Below are 17,985 nucleotides of genomic sequence, written 5' to 3' on the forward strand. Positions count from 1 at the left end.
ACAGCTGATTCATTGCAAGGCACAGTTCTTCACCCAAGCAAGGAGCAGGACAGACCCTCAGGGGGATCAGCTTCCCATCTTCAAGCAAGTGTTCTTTCTCTCTCACCTGGAAATGGAAAGCAAAGATGCTGCTGGCAGGGAAAGTGTGGGGAACAAGAAAAAGAACCTGACTTTCTTAAGGCACAGACTGTACATGCTCGAGAGGAGGAAGACAGACACGGTGGTGGAGAACAATATTGTGGGGGACCATAACAGCTCTGGAACTTTGAGAAGAAGCCAGTCCGACAGGAGTGAATACAGCCAGAAATTGCAAGGTAAAGGAGGAATAAAGCAACCAGTGTTTCTTAACTGTAGCACCCTCAAAGCCATTTCATACTGTAAAAATATGCAAGGGGGCTTACAAGTGGGATGCAAGTGGAGGGGGGAGAATCTTCAAAAGCTAATACAAAATTGTGTTGAGGGGGAGAAGAAAGGGAAAATTTATTCTAAAATAGATATTAAGTGTATCCACTTATTTAAAAAGGTTTTGTACAATGCAATCTAATGTGTGTTTATTCAGAAGTAAGTCCCATGGAGCTCGATGGGGCTTTTTCCCTAATTAAGTGTGCTTAGGATGGCAACCTAATTGTAGTGCTACTAAGGTCGAGGGGGTCTTGAGGGACACATCTTCATGCGCTTGGGGAAACCGTGTAATGATATCGAATTGTACCATGCACCTGTAATATGAATAGCCTGTTAGCAAACCGCTGCCTTTTCCTGATGCAATTAAAATGTGCATTGAAATGTTCAAGTATCAAGGGATGAGATCCATACAGAACTCAAATAGGAGATTTTACTGTAAATGTTGCTGTGGGAAAATAAGGCTTTGGTTGGGTTCTTTTCACGTTTGGATGCTCTGATTCTTCAACAAGTGATCTTCAACAGCAGTTAGTCATTTTCCACCAAATCTCCCCTGAGGCCAGAAGTGAGTACAGCACAATTACACTTCACCTTATACCTTCCCTCTGGGGAGGAGTATATATGTTAGCTCTGGTGCAAGCTGCCATCTCCACGGCTGCTGACTCTAAAGTAGCCCCACTGACTTCAGCAAGAGTCTGTGCTTGCAAAGTGTACACATCAATGGAGTGTTGAGCATGACTGGACGCCCAAAGAATGTGACATAATCTAAACAATCAACAAATCATCTTTACCACAAGCATTACTTGACTTTCTAGAAAGGCATTCTCTGGAAGAAGGCAGGGTTTCTGATTGTGTGGGGCTCACTTGGATGTAAGTCTCTCTGAGTTCAGCAGAGCTTATATTCCCCAGGGAGTGCACAGAGGTTGCAACCAGAACAGTTTAAACAAGGAGAGCACATGTTATTTCTGCTCACCTCACCCAAGAAATGCAGTCTGTGAGATTACGATGCCGAGCTGAACAGGTTTGTTTCTACTGCCCTAAAGTTTTGTCCCATTTCCCCTTTCCTGGTGAGAATCAGCTCTCTATGATGAACAATGGTGTCTGCTATTCTCAGTCCCCCTCCCCCCCACCAACCTCTGGTCCCTTTAAAGGACACAGGAGTCCCTGCATTTCCTTATATGCAAAGGCTGCCTGGCAGACCTGTACAGGAGAATGCCGCATGTGATGTTGCTTGGCTTGTTTAGGCGAAGGTGACCATGTTCCGTGTTTTACCTACTGAACAGGAGTCACATTCCATGTTTCGCCACCATCACTCCCCACGTTACCTGTTCAATAGGGAAAGGATCTATTTCATCATCCTGTAATCTAGTTCCTGCCAGGTGAGCACTAAATAAGAGCCAGCGCTTTCTTGTCAACTGCACAATGTGTTGGGAAGCCCAAGCCTATCCAGACCAACTCCCAGGGATCCAGCAGCGCTGAAAGAGCTACGGCTGGATCCTATGGGTGCCAGGCTAGCACTGGAAGTGTTTGCTCCCTTTCTTCAGGTAATGCTGCTGCGGTGACAATATGTCACCTTGGCTCTGCGCTTGCCTTTGAGTGGGTATGGGTGTACTGCCCGCAGTGGGCCCGGTAGGATCAGGCCCCTAGTGTATAAGTGGCAGTATTTGGGATGGGATAGGTGAGACTTTGAATGACAATAATACATATTATTCAGAATATTTATTGATTTGTTCGGTTTTCATATTTTTACACCACCCTTCTTTCAAAGAGCTCTGTGTGCATACAGTAGTTCCCTCCTTTTGTCTTTACAAAGACCCTGTGTGATAGGTGAGGCTGAGAGATTGTCACTGGACAATTGCATGAAAACTGCAGGATATGTCAATCAAACCCACATGTTATTGTGGTTTAAATTGTTTTAATGTTGTAAGCACTGTTTTTATTGTATTGAATTGTTTGTAAGCCGCCTTGAGGGCCCTTAAGGGAAGTGGAAAGGCAGGGTATAAATCTCTTAAATAAATAAATAAATAAATATCCATTTTATTTGTTGTTATGCTTTATACCCCACTCCTCTTCTGACGAGTTGAGGGCAATAATCAAGGTCCCAACCACCATTCGCTTCTCTAAACATCTCTGGGAGATAGGTTAGGATGAAAGAGCACAATTGGCCTAAGGTCACCCAGTGAGCTTTATAGCTGAATGGAGACTTGAACCCAGCTCTCTCCAGTCCTAGTCCAGGACGCTAACCACTACTCTGTACTGCCTCTCTTTTCATTGATAAAAAGCTGCTGTTTAGTTAATAATGATACAGGAACTGCGAAAGGCTGAACAGTTCTAAATAGTTCTAAAAATAGAACTGAAAAATATAGCTCTAAAGAAAAAAAAAATACTCGTATGTCCTTTGTTTTTATATGATACACATGTGTTGCAGCAGGCCAGCTTCTTAGAAAAGACATGCCCTGTTCTTGCACTACCAGGTTTTATAAAGTATTAAAAATAGTTTAAAATATTTAAATATTGCAGTTGCCTGATTAATCAGAAACACCTTTTTAATTGATCAGAATGGTTTTCCCCAATTAATCCAGTAAATACTTGTAACCCTATCACATATATAATCACAGCTCTGGGTCCAGTGGGTCCATATTATTTTTCCTATATTGCAAATGGGGAGTGGGCTGGGACTGTTTGCTTGCACGATAATACCCCAGATTTATCAGTTTATTTTCCCAGAGCAATTGCAAGCATTTTTTAAAAACTTTTTTGCATATAATACAACATAGATCCAGTTGAATCTTGGATAATGTTCCGAATGTATAACAGTTTGTCTGCAAAATTTCATGATGATGTTCCACAGAACACGTTGACAAGCAAATTTAGGTGACCCAAAAGTTGCTGAACCACAACTTCTGTTGCTTGGGTTTTAATGTGAACCACAGCCAGGTGTTCAAATTAGGGGATAAACACTTTGAGGAAGCTGTCAAAACCTTGTTGAAGTTTAAATAAGACACACAGACCCACTGATGAGCGCATGAAGCCCTAAGGCTACAGAAGGATAAGAGTGCAAATGTTTTAACCTTCAGGGATCACATATATCTTTGAAGGGTCATTACTGAAATAGCAATAGGACTATTCTGAGCCTTAATGATTATACTTAGAAATGCCTGAGGAACACATTTATGCCAGCATTACAGGTTATTCTACATTCTGATTGTTTCATTCAAAGACTGTCTGTCTGTGAAAGGCAGAACATTTGAGTAGCTCTACAATTCAGTATAGACCTGCTTAGATTTAAGACACTTTCCAGCCATTTGTAAACAGCAGCTAAGGCCCAAATCCTAACCCACTTTCCAGCACTGACATAGTGGTGCCAGTAGGGCATGTGCTGCATCCTGCAGTTGGGTGGCACTCACAGAGGCCACCTCAAAGTAAGGGAGTGTTTATTCCCTTACCTCGGCGCTGCACTGCCCTTATGACGGTGCTGGAAAGTGGGTTAGGATTGCCCCCTAAGTAGCCAGTCATATGTTACTAACCAGCAATTGAGGACCACATTGGTGGGGGCTTGAGGGAAGGGCAAAAAAAAGGACTGTTTGGCCTCCCCTCCCTTCCCCTCCCATCTACTTAGGATTGTTGCATGATCCAGAGACTGCCTTTAGTTAGCAAACAAAAAAGCAAACTGAAGGATGCACATTGCTGGGAACCTGGGTCAGCTAGGTAAAAACATAAGAACAGCCCTGCTGTATCAGGCCATAGGCCAATCTAGTCCATCTTCCATTTCACAGTGGCCCACCAAATGTCTCAGGGAGCACACGAGACAAGAGACCTGCATCCTGGTGCCGTCCCTTGCATCTGGCATTCTGAAGTAACCGAATCCAGTGCAAATTCCCATGCAGTGGGGACAGTGTGGGCTGCGCTGTATCCTGCATCAGCATTTTACACGCTGGAGGTCTCTGTGAGGTAAGGGGACATTTATCTCCTTGCTCTGGGGAAGACTCAAGTTTATGCAACAGGTCTACTCGGACCTGTGTGTCCCAGATGGCTAGCACAAGCAGAAGTGTACGAAGGTCATTTGGTGCCCAGGGCCCATAAATTTTTGACACCCCCCCCCCCAATACGACAAAATTAATTAATCTGGGCTGCAAGTCCAGGTGGAAGTCCAAGTCTACCTGCCCAGCAAACCTTGCCCATGGATATCATATAGGATTGCAGCCTCAGACTCATTGGTCAATTGTGAGTTAAGGAAATCCACTTTTTGTGGCGTAAGGCAGTTGTGTTTTTCTTTTCTGGTTATTTGGCTGTAGCTTTTGCTAGAACACAGATATTTCAATGCAGTTTGTTTAATTGCATTATGTTGTAAATCACACATCGAGTGGTATATAACGTGATAGTATTTATTCCTAAAAACCAAGATTTCCACAATTTTGGTCACTACTGGTATCACCCTCCATGAGGATGTCACCTTACTAACACCTTATTGCAGTGTTTCTCAAACTGTGGGTAAGGACCCAATAGGTGGGTCGTGAGCCAATTTCAGGTGGGTCCCCATTCATTTCAATATTTTATTTTTAATATATTAGACTTGATGCTACCATGGTATGTGACTGCAGTTGGGGAAATGTTACAGATCTGTACAGGCTATTCTGCAGATGCTTTTAACAATGATGGTAAATGGGACTTACTCATGGGTAAGTGTGGGCAGGATTGCAGCCTAGGATTGTTAAAAAATTTTCTGCTTGTTGATGTCACTTCCAGTCAAGACATGGGAGCTGACAGATTCTCATTCTAAAAAGTGGGTTCCAGTGCTAAAAGTGTGAGAACCTCTACCTTATTGGATCCATGCTGTGTCATAATAGCATCTCATTAGCTCTTCAAAAACTCATTGATCCATTTTCTGAGTTAAGAAAATGTACTTTTTGTTACATAAGACAGTTGCATTTTTGTTTTCCAGGTTTTTTGGCCATATCTTTTGTTAGAATGAAGATATTTCACTCCAGATTTTTTCATTGCATTCTGCAGTAAATTACACATCGAACGGTATATAACATGATGATATTATTCCTAAAAACCATGATTTCCACAATTTGGTTACTAGTGATGTCACCACCACCCCCTGGGTGTTACCTTACTAACACCTTATTGCAGTGCTTCTCAAACTGTTAGCACTGGGACTCACTTTTTAGAATGACAATCTGTCCAGGACCCACCGGAAGTGATGTCTTGGCCAGATGTGACGTCTTCAAAGAAATTACAAATTAAATTAAAAATTTGTAACTTTCTGCAGTTTACGAAGCATGTTTTCATATTTTGAGAATCACAAAATGGTACATTTGAAATCCAAGTTTGCACACTTGAAACTCTTATTTGGAACCTGGAAAGGAAGAATCCTTTCTCCAGGTGACACATTTTTTCAAGTGCAAGGGCTAGAAAATCCATACCAGGGCAGATCACTTGGTTGTAGTGTAGACCCTCCCCCAGCCTGTCCCTCCACGTCCCCCCCCCCACCTCCTGCAAGCCGGTTTACAGGGAATTGCTGCAGAGCTTGGAGCTGAACAGTTTGCTAAGGGCTTTGCAAACCAACAAACATCCTCCTGCCCCTCTTTTTGCTCAGGGGACGCCCTTCCCCCTCACACCTCTGGAGAGAGATTTCCCCTGCATTTGAGAAATAGTTTCCTTTTTATTGTTGTTTTATTTTTCCCAGACTTCTTATTCGCAAAGGACACAGGTAGTTCATTTGGCAATGTAATCCCCTGGGGAGAGTCTCACAGCCATGTAACCAGACACCTCTAAGACAAGCAAGCCTAGCTGCTATTGTATTGCGCAATGGCAAGGAGCCAAAGCAATTCCTTCCCCATCCCCATTCAAGGTGCTGTGGATTTAAATAACTCAGGCTGCAATCCTATACCCACTTTCCTGGTATACACAATTCACTTTCCTGAACACAATGGGACTTTCTTCTGAGTAGGCATGCATAGATTGCACTGTCAATATGAGAAATGGCTGGCTTGGGTTTGGCATATAAGCTTGGTTACATTCATCCAAATTTTTCATGCCAGAATCACTACAGGGATGTTGATCATGCCCTTTCAAGACTCACACATTCTCAGTTAAATATAGAAGTCGTGGGTTCCGCTAGTTAGAAGACAAATGACAACCCAATCCTATGCATGTCTACTCAGAAGTAAGTTCCATTAGAGTCAATGGAGTTTACTCCCAGGAAAGTGTGGATAGGATTGGGCTGTGAATCTCTGTATATAACATCAAGCAAAGAAGAAAGGGTGGTCTTATACAGTGGATAAAAATGGCTATTGGTATGGTATTTGACATCTGTATTTATCATTTTGATTCTGAATTCTTTCATCCTTAGAAGTGGGTCACAGAGTAAGAAGAATCCTGGGAAAAAATGTAAATAACATAATATTGGCAAAGAATCTGATACCAATGTCATAACAAAGGCCACCCTAATGCACTTTTTTGTCACAGTTCCAGCATACTGGAATCTAATGAGTGGAGTACGGTTGATTTATTCTTATATTTTAGTCATGCAATATAAAATAAAATTATTTGTGAGCAATTTCTCTGTTACATATTTATTTGCACGATCTCTATGGTACAGTTGATGGAAATGAGGCTTTGTAGGGTAACAGGCACACTGTTCTCTGTCCCAAGGAGGTTACAATCAGAATTTAGAAACATTGTGAAGAGGGAAGGGAGGAATGGGAGAGGCACTAGTAACAGGGAATGGTTATGGCCAAATGCATATCTTTGGCCCTTCTTTGGCCACAAAGTATCTTTGGCCCCAAGGTAATGTTACCTTACTTTGAAGGGCCTCCTGTATGCATAATAACGGGCAACACTGACGTGAGTTGGTTCCTGTGCCTTATGTTTTCTAAACAGAGAGGATGGCACCTCAAGCCGGGTCCTCAGGATCAGTTGATTCACCCCTGGAAACTGAAGAGCAGCGGAATAAGCGGATGATGTCCAGAAGGCAAAAGATAATTGCCGAAATGGTTCAGACAGAAAAAGACTATCTGAATGACTTGGATTTGTGCATCAGAATGGTGGTTGATCCCTTGAGAAGGCGGCAGGTAAGGAAGTCCTGGGCTGAAGTACATGCTTTCCTCAAGAATCAGTTCAGTTCATTCTGCCCAGCACCTTGTCTAACCCATAGAGCAGTGATTTTCATCCTTTCCTGTCTCATGGCACACTGACAAGGTGCTAAAATTGTCAAGGCACACCATCGGTTTTTTGACCATCGGTTTTTTGACAAGGCGCACCATGCTGCTGGTGGGGGTTCACATCCCCATTGGCCCTACTAATAAATGACTCTCCCCCAAACTCCCAGGGCACACCTGCAGACCATTTGCGGCACACCAGTGTGCCACGGCACAGTGGTTGAAAATGGCTGCCATAGAGGCAGAAGTGCCAAATGGACATCACAGCAGGGCCTCTGAGAGGAATTTTATCAGGGGGTACAAAGTTTCTTTTGGGTCCCTTCCCAAAGATGGGGATGGCAAAACAGGGGGGAGGGTGGTGAAAGCTGGAATAATTTTTAGAGTCCAGGTCTACTGAACTTCCCAATGCAGAGCCCGGGTCTATCTGCCCACGTGCATCAGCAACTTGATACAGTAATATGGAAAACAAAGCACACGCCTAAGTCTCTCTAAAATCTTTTAAATATATAAAATCACTGCCGAAACAAAATTAGCATCATTGTATTTAGGCTTATACTAGAATGAAAGTGTCCTGTGCATACCAAAATTTGCTTCTGCAGCAGTTGTAGCCCCACAGCTGTGTCCTTGAGCTCCTATATACTCCTTCATGGTAAGCAGATCCACAAGCCTGTAGCAGGCCAGTTTCCTCCCAGATTTGACACTGTGTTAAGGAGTTTCATGTATGCATCCTTGGTCCAGCATATATGTCTTGCCAACAGCTGCAGTAGCTGCAGCCGCAAGCTCATGGTGTTGCAAGGTTGAAGGAAGCAACTCAATAATGCTCGGAACCAGGAGTGAACGTTCGCAGGCTTCTTTATTTAATCGCATACGATAGGCACCCATGGGACTCATGTCCAAAGCAAATGGGCGCACCCACCCTTGTGGTATGCAACTTTTATACATTTTGAGTCTCTTTGTCTAGAGCAGGGGTGCCCAAACCCCGGCCCTGGGGCCACTTGCGGCCCTCGAGGCCTCTCAATGCGGCCCTCAGGGAGCCCCCAGTCTCCAATGAGCCTCTGGCCATCCAGAGATTTGTTGAAGCCTGCACTGGCCCAACGCAACTTCTCTCAGCATGAAGGTGACTGTTTGACCTCTTGTGTGAGCTGTGGGATGAAAGCTCCCTCCACTGCTTGCTCTTTCATGTCTGTGATGCAGCAGCGGCAGCAAAGGAAAGGCCAGCCTTGCTTTGTGCAAGGCCTTTTATAGGCATTGAGCTATTGTAAGACCTTCATTCATTCATATAAGTTCATCTTTAATATATTCACTTATGTAAACTTATGTAAATCTATTCAAATTTAAAATGTAAATTAATTCTTTCTTTTTTTTCCCGGCCCCCAACACAGTGTCAGAGAGCTGATGTGGCCCTCCTGCCAAAAACTTTGGACACCCCTGGTCTAGAGCTTTGTATACTTGATGGGTTACATTTTGTGGCAGAGATGGGCAAGCACCTGATAGGTTACAATTTGCATCAAAGGTGGGGTTTGCCCTCAAAGCTTGGAAAAATACAAAATTTCCAAGGACAGGTAGGTTACACTCAAAGACAGGTAGAGAGCAGCATAACTCATAAGCGACAAGGCACCTCTTGGCACATCTAGCATAACACATCATCTTCAGGCACATCTCTTGTTAGTGCGGCCTGGTCCCATTGCCTGGTCCCATTATCTTTTGCATTCCCCACCTGTTGCTAGCATAAACACTGTGAGGCCCTTTTGCAAGGCCAAGGCTTTTTGTCTTTTACTAAACGCTTTTACTAAACCAAGCAACTTTGGTTCCTATGGCCCTTTTTAGTCTATTTGATTCTTGCTTCTGTGACTATTGTAGCCTTTACCAGGGGTCACAGTCTGGGGTCAAAGGCCACCCTGTCTCAGTGGCAGTGTCCCTAGCATCCCGTGCAGGCAACAAGTCTGAGTAGATAGGAAAATGTAATATTCCAAGAAATTTCTGGGCCCCCACCATTGGCTTCTGGGCCCCCCTTTTGACCCAGGGCCCGGGTACAAATTACCCCCTTTACCCTCCTCTCCTAGGCCCTGCATCACAGAACTTGTGGTCTGTGCGATGTTGGTTTTAATGGAATTAGGGCCCTACGTATTGTGTACTCAATGAACAGACATAGAGGCTAAGCCTGCCAATACAATGCAGCCTCCACATATCTGTTCACAGAATTCTGTTTTGGACAAGTGACCAACTCTTGTCCTTTGCTGGCCAGAGTGAAAGCCATGATATCAGTCTGAAGATAGCAAATGTAGAGAAGTGACAGGTGGACAGAAATCAGGCAGGTGAGATGCAGAGGTGAAGAAAGAACCAGGCAGATGAGGCCTAAACTGGATTGTTACCCAGGTCTGCCCATGGTCACCCTTGACCATGACATGAATTGCTACACCAACCTGCAGTCTACAGCAGTTCCCCCCAAAGGGCACCAGCCCACAAATCAGGAGGTTCCCAGTTCGACCTGAGCTTGACAGTCACATGAACAAGATGCAGACTGCTCTAATAAAGCCACAATGACAATATGAACAGGGGGTGTAGGGAAATATTTTGAAGAGAAGCAGAAGTCATCCCAGGAGACCGTTAGAGACAGCGAAGCTAATGGAAGTGCTTACCACAATTATATCTTTTCATGCAGATTTTACTTTGCTGTTCGGTTGTTCAGCAGAGACTTCAAAGCTGTCTGGCTACCATTTAGACAGCACATGCTGTTTTTTTCTGAGCAATCCAGGCAAAAACCTGCTGGGAATCGCAGTGTACTCTGCAGGCAGCAGCCTTCACCTGCTGGTGAACAGCAGGCATGGCAGACAAATTGCAGCTTGTCAACAAGCTGTGCCACAGTCACACTTTTACATCACAGCTCACCTCCAAGCTTATGAAGCTTGTGGTAGCTACTGTCATATCCCAGGATGCACATCTTCCTGGCTATAGTTAGTTGGGCCCATATAACATTCAAATGTAGTTTGGCTGACAAGAAAAAGGACTGCTTAAAATGTCCACATACCACAACATGTTGTGTTATGTTGTGTTCATCTATTAAGAAGTACATAAGAACAGCCTCGCTGGATCAGACCATAGGCCCATCTAGTCCATCTTTCTGTATCTCACAATGGACCATCGGAAGCCCCAGGGAGCACACAAGAGAACAAGAGACCTGCATCCTGGTGCCCTTCCTTACATCTGGCATTCTGACATAACCCATTTCTAAAATCAGGAGCTTGCACGTATACATCATGGCTTGTAACCCGTGGTGGATTTTTGCTCCAGAAATGTGGAGCCTTTTAAAGGCATCTAGGCCAGATGCCATCACCACAGCCTGTGGCAAGGAGTTCCACAGATCAACTACAAGCTGAGTAAAGAAATACCAGTTTAGAATCTGAGGATGTTTACTCTTTTGATTAAAAATGTCCCAGAAAATCTACTGTAGGATATCAACAGTTCAACCTATAAGTTGGCACCCATGGGATAAAATTGAAGACTGTGTACAACATGATGCCTTAGTGTTCATGTGCATGCATTGGGAAAGGTGCTGTAGCTCAGTAACAGAACACAGGTTTTGCATGCAGAAGGTCCCAGGCTCAATCTTTGGTGTCTCCAGTTTCAGTAGGGAAAAGACTGCCCGCCCCATCTGAAACTTTAGATCACTGCTATCAGGAACAGTAGACAATACTGGCCTAGGTGGACCAATGATTTGACTCAGCATGGCAGCTTATATATACGTATATGGAAGTCAAATCCTGAAGAACAACAATTCTAGCAACTTACATAAAACTACTATCCACCACAGAAAAAAAAAAGGACACTGATTTACAAGGGGCTAGTGCCAGAAAACAGGAAGGATTCCTGATAGGAATAGTTGGAGAATATGAAAGTATATTGTGGAAGTTCATAATTACCATTGCAAAAATTTTAAATTCTGTTTACAAGAAAATGAAGGGCAAAAATTTATCAAATAATCTATAGGGGAAACATCTACAATTTATGTTTTATAGTTTTTGATATTGCTTTTGGTTTTCAAGTTGCAAAGGACAAGATTCTGCCAAAGATGACTAAAATATAACCTGTTTAATATTAATCCTAAGGTGGCTAACCATGTTAATGTTTTCACATTTGTGTTTGAAAACATACTGCTTTAAAAAAAAGGAGAAAAAAATCTTCAGAATTGCATTGAATCTGCTTTGAAAGTCCTAATGGACGAAAAATGTTACTAGCCTCTATAATCAGAGATCACCTCAACCACCAATTATCGTGAAAAATTCTTCCTGGTGCGGTAATGTGCAATTTGTTTCTTTGGCACTGTTTTCTGTGAGCAACTAAGTAAATATACCGTTCTGTTACTAATGAATACTAATGGATAGGCATGTTTGAAGGTACGCACCAATCTGCCAAAATCAACACTGTTGTTAGTTTCATGTACTGTATTACTCCCTGCTGGGTAGTCAAAGATTTCAACAACTGACTCATTGTTTCCCCATCTTATAAGGAAACAAATATGCCAAGTTGAAGGGTTTGTTTTTTAATGATTCTAAGAGGAACTGATTTTAATGTACAGGAATGGTGCCAAATTTGTACCTGCAATTTGATTGGCAGATTATAGTGCCTTGGGTTTTGCATGAACATCATCACATTGATGTTGCTCTATGTGCTTCTTTTCCTAAGATGGAACTGTTTGCCTACCATGTGAATCTAATCTCTACAGAAAGGAATAAAAGGTATGTTTTTTTTGAAAAGAGGTGTCCTTGAGGAATGATGAAGTCGATCAACTTTTGGTTCCAAATTATTCCCTTTGGTTTCACCCTCTTTGTATTACTGGCAAAAGTGGAAGCAATAATTAAGAAAGGGCGAAACTTTAATTGGCTGTCCACGAAACAACCATGATGATTTTACTTCTAGTTACATCCCAGAAGTTTAAAATAAGCATCTTGATCAAACATCCTCTCATGAATGGAATAAGCCCAAGGTATATTAATGTTTTGAAAAACTGCACACAAAGCCTTTGTTCTTAAATGAGTTTTTGTTAAGGGGGGCAGATTGCTGAAATGGCATGTTGTGGAGATGTAGGAGGGGGAGAGGTCGGCAACAAACATGTCCCTGATTCTTCTGACAGTTGCTGTCTAATGTTGGTGTTTCATCAGATTGCCAGGTTTGACGTGGACGGTTTGTTTAGCAACATTGAATCAGTCCATCAAATCTCAACCAAACTACTGTCGTTGTTAGAAGAAGCAACGGTGGACGTGGAGCCAGCCATGCAAGTAATCGGTATGTTTGCTGTCTTCTTTGAACTGTACAAAGCTGCACAGAATAATGGTAATGCAATGAAATGTCCATTACCCATCCCCAACTGACACCTTTTTCCAAGCTGCTGTTTCTTTCAATAAATGTAGGATGAAGCAGCAACCATTAGTCTTCACGGAAGCAGGACCATAGTCATGGTGTCCATTGTGGATTCATACAATGTATAAGGTACCATGTGTCGTTCCCCTCCCAGTTGCACATGCCCAATCTCATCTGATCTCAGAAGCTAAGCAGGGTCAGGCCTGGTTAGTACCTGGATGGGAGACCACCTGGGAATACCGGGTGCTGTAGGCTTATACCATAGTCTTTCGAGACTGAAGGTTGCCAACCATAAGGTTCCACTACAATTTGCCAAAGGCACAGGAACAAATGGCACTACCCATGGTCTTGCCCCACCCTCTCTTTCAATCCTAACAGATGCCATCATTCCTCTTTTGCTGTGTTTCCTAAGAATGGAACATTTATGCGGTTCCCAGTGCCCAGCCTCAGTTTGCTAGAGACCCTGGGGAAAGCACTGCACTGGCCATCAACACATTAGGGACAGGATGGTGTCAGAGCCATTCTCCCTGATGTGCTAGTTTTCTGTATGCAGGCAAGAAGTTTTTGTTTTTTAATATGGGAGAGTGTTAAAAATTATGATCAGTTCAGGAAGAATTCTACTATGTGATTTTGTTCCATTAGTAGTTCAACTCTCAAGTCTCAATTCACTATACATGTAAAATGGAACTTTAATAATAATCTTTCCCTGTGTGATAATGAGTGAAAACAACCATAGGTTTATGAACATTATTCCTGTGGGCATTTGCCAGATAGATGAAAAGGTTAAAGCAAAGTGGACCAATAATGATCTCTTGTCGTCATTCCTGTTCTGAATCCTGTTTATATTAAGCCACATGAACAGGAACAGGTTTGTTTCCTGGACTATTTTATCCTTTTGCCTCAGGGCATTTTTGTTCTCACAAACTGATGCTTTCAGGCCTTGATAAGATAATATTGAGCAAGCTGTAAATGCATATATTAACTTAAAGCAGATGCACAAGACGGATTCACAATCACAATCACAATCGACCTTTATTTGGCATAAAACTTAACAGTTGCCTGAGCGGCTTACACGAGAAGTTGCATTCAAGCAGGTCATCAAAACAGAAATAGGTGTAGATTAAATAGGATTTCCTTCCATTTTACGTTTGGTTAAAATCTCATATAAAAAATCCGCCATTGGTTTTACCATTTTTCCATTTGTAAGTAATATCTGTAGTTTCAAATCATCATGACAGTCGGAATGATTGGCAAAAAACAGGTTCAAATGCATAGATCTGGACTTCTTGTAAAGTGGGCAATCGAGCACTGTGTGGGTCAGCGACTCCCTGTATCCCAGCTCACAGGGACATGTCAATCACTGTTGCATGGTTTTATTAAATTTCAGATCCAGTTCCCAAGAAGGGAACACATTATATCTGGCAAGCATGAAAACACGATGAAGTAAAGGATTATGTAAAATATATAAAAATCTAGAACACTGGCCAAGAGGGGGGGAAATCTGAAAAAACAGAGTGGGTTTTGTTTGCCTCAGCAAGGAGTCCCTGGTATTCAATATCTCTCAATCTAGAAATAATGATCTTTCTAGCCTGCATCAAAGAATCATTACCCACCAGGTCCACGGGTATACCAATCGATCGTAGCTTTCTAAAAAAGCGAATATGGCCCGAGTAAGTCCAAGAATCAGAAAGCAAGTTCTGAATCAGTGAGTTATTCCCCCTGTTAAAACAGATACTTAACCAAAAACTAATAAATCTGCACCAGGTTATACATTCAAGTCAAGTGTAGACCTACTTCTAAGCAAAGTGTGGTGTAAGGGACACAATGGGGTAAACCAAAAATCTTATAAAGCAAAATTGAGAGTACTTTCCATTTCCTTACTAAAAGCGGCAATTCAGATTGGTATCCCATAAAATAATTGGGCCATGACTTTGACTTTGAAGATACGCAGGGCTGCAGGAATATTGGAATTTCCCCTTGCGTAGAAAAAACGCAAGATACCCTGTAGGGATAATCTAGCAGATTTGAGAGTGACTATGTGCTGCAGAACCCAAGATAAACTATGATGGGTCAAGCCCAAATATTTAAAGCTTTGACCTGTCGAATAGCCTTGTCGTTGAAGACCCAAGAGCGCTGTTTCCATCGTTTTTCAAAGACTAAAATTTTAGATTTCGAGTAGTTTAGCTGTAGAGCATTGTCTGAAAAATATTGGATACGCCTAGAGATCAAACGCCTTAGCCCAACTTGTGTACGCGAGAGTAACGCCATATCATCAGCATAAAGTAAAAGGAAAATGGGGCATTGAGTGAGTCTTGAACAGTGGGAGTCTGTCTCTGGCAAGAAAGGGCAAGGTCATTAATGAACAGATTAAATAAAGAGGGGGCAAGGACGCAGCCTTGCTTAACCCCCTTGTTAGCTGGAAAGGGATCTGTTAGATCACCCTCAGAGTTCACCCTGACCTGGCATGAAGTGTTTGAATAAAGCTTCCTAATTAAGAGTAACCAGGGGTCGATGTTTAATTTATCAAGTTTGGACCACAACGGGTCTCTTTTAATAGAATTGAAAGCCATACAAGGCGGATTCTATATAGTAGCATACTAAGGGTGAGGTGGGCAGTCCACCCAGTGCATGCTGTAAGGAAGTGCCAGTATACCTGTCCCTTTGAATGCCAGGTGGGCCTGCCCATCTCTGGTGGGAATTGCTAGCCCTGGCTGCTTGAAGCAATGGGAAAACCTGGCCTCCACCTTGAGATCCCCTGGGTAAGACCAGGTTTACCTGGCATTCAAATTCTAGGTGGATCTGACCTCCCCTGATGGATTTTGAGGCAATAGCCACCTACTGCTTTAAATTAAGAGTAGATCTGGCCTAATTAAGGGTAGATCTCCCCCAGGTAGGATCTAAGAGTAGGGTTAGGGTCAGGTCTACCCATAGCTTTTAGCAATCAAGGCCTTGGACACCAGTGACCCAAGGTATGCCACAGATTATCTTGTAATATAGATCTTTTTTCAAATATGTACCACTTTTTATGCAGGGTGTAAAATACCCTGCATTCAAAAGAAACAGACATATGAAATCGCACTCATGGTTAAAATCTCTGGGTATACCCGACATAAAGTTCAAAAACAATTAATGTTGTTTGATGAATTAAAAAAAGTTTTGTCCTACAATTGCTGTAGGCATAATCAGGCATCCATCATCAGACATATGAAATACTGATAATGAAAATCAGTCAACAAAATAAAGGGGTGTGAGTCGCTTTATCTGAGGTATATTGTTGGACGAGAGAAAAATGCCGCACTCAGGATTGGTCAGTGCTCTTTAATGTTATCAGTTTTCAGAGGTTCTGCTGTTGGTCACCAAGAATTGATTCATACATGCAAGTTCATCCCTTGATGACTTGCAGGTCAGAATAGGTCATCATAAACATAATGCCACATGAAAACAGAACTCATGGTATTGTTCCTCGAAACACATCAAATGTAAAACTTCTACTGGGAATCTGTTCTGTTGGTCCATCAGCATTGTCTACACTGATGGGCAAAGATTCTTCTAGGTTTCAGAGAGGGTCTAATCCAGCTCTACCTGGACATGTCAGAGATTGAACCTGGGACCATCTTCACGTCAAAGTACAGTGAGCCCTCCTTATCCATGGGTTTGGGACCTGTGGGTTTGATTCAGCATGGGTGCCAACCCACACTGGAGTGCCTCACATGATCTCCTGGATGTGACCGGAAGTGCCTCAAAGGGCCTCCCAACCCAAACTGTATGGGTTCTGAGGCGCTGGTTCCCCATGCCTCAGAACACCTCCTGGATGAGACTCTGTTGTATCTGGGAGGTCCTTTGAGGGCTTTTCAAAGATTTAAATTTTCCAAGGACATTGGTATGCATGGGGGGTTCTGGAATGGATCCCCCACAGATACTGAGAGCCCACCGTATGTACTTTACTAGTGAGCAATCCCTCAATTCCTGCTGGATTTTCTACACACTCCATTTTACCCTCACAAGAATTCCATGAGAAAGGTTGGGTTGAGAAAGAGTTGCAGTACGCAGCCGACACCGCAGCTCCAGAGACTCAAGTTCAGGCAGATACTCCTGGTAAATAACGAGGCACACCGCAGTGCTCCACCACCAGATGTCCTTTACTTGAAGATATGTACAATATTTACAATGCAAAGGCAGTTCAGCAAGCAATCAGCAAAGATAGCACTTTTCTCAATTCTCCGATCACCAACTCCACCGACGTAGCTTCCCGCAGACACTCCACTTAACATCTCCCACACAGCAGCCTGCACACGCTGCAATATATATTGGCACTGGCCAATGAGAGGCGGGCTACAATCTGGTGATCCTATGACTTATTGTCTGGTGACATGGTGTTGCATCAGCCAATCCCATGATGCATCAGTGCTACACTGTATGTATGCAGGCCAAGACACCAGGGCCTAGACTTGCCCTATCCAGCCTGTAAATTCACTATAGGCCTGGGGCATATATCATAACAGAACTGGTCCAAAGTCACTGAGTGGGCTTCACAGCTGAGTGTGGATATGTATCCAGGCCTCCTTAGTACTAACCTGACACTTCTTAAGTGCAGCCCTGCATCACCACCACTTCAGTGACTTGATGTTATTTTTTTCTTTCTATTTTGATTTGCATATTAACAGGGGAAGTGTTTTTGCAAGTTCAAGACCTGCTAGAAGATACCTATAAAATCTACTGTTACCATCATGATGATGCACACATCCTGCTGGAATCCTATGAAAAGGATGAAGAATTGAAGCAACATTTAAGAGACTGCTTGCAGTCTTTAAAGTAAGATTTTTTTTTTATTTTTTCCTTTTTGCAAATGATTGTTTCTATCCATTGTTCAATTGCCTGGCATATGAGAGAGAGAGAGAGAGAGAGAGAGAGAGAGAGCGCTTGAATACCCGTTAAAGGAAATATCTCCTATAAATTCAGAGTTTTATGGGGCTTCCTCAGAACACTGACTTAGGCTGTTTTTCTGGAAATGTGAACATATTTTATCTCTCATTAGGAGACCCCCAAATGGAAAGAATTCCCA

General features: G+C 42.8%; 1 protein-coding gene across 1 annotated transcript; it reads left to right on the top strand.

Annotated features, from left to right (window-relative positions):
* The first annotated feature begins 112 nt into the window (after positions 1-112).
* LOC136655955 (rho guanine nucleotide exchange factor 38-like) lies at positions 113-17,739 on the top strand. The gene is made up of 4 exons (XM_066632710.1): positions 113-314; positions 7,288-7,478; positions 12,725-12,848; positions 17,588-17,739. The coding sequence occupies exons 1-4, from the start codon at positions 113-115 to the stop codon at positions 17,737-17,739; spliced, it is 669 nt and encodes a 222-aa protein (XP_066488807.1).
* The last annotated feature ends 246 nt before the right edge of the window (positions 17,740-17,985 follow it).

The sequence above is a fragment of the Tiliqua scincoides genome, chromosome 6 (genome assembly GCF_035046505.1).
Source record: "Tiliqua scincoides isolate rTilSci1 chromosome 6, rTilSci1.hap2, whole genome shotgun sequence".
Classification (NCBI taxonomy): Eukaryota; Metazoa; Chordata; class Lepidosauria; order Squamata; family Scincidae; genus Tiliqua; species Tiliqua scincoides.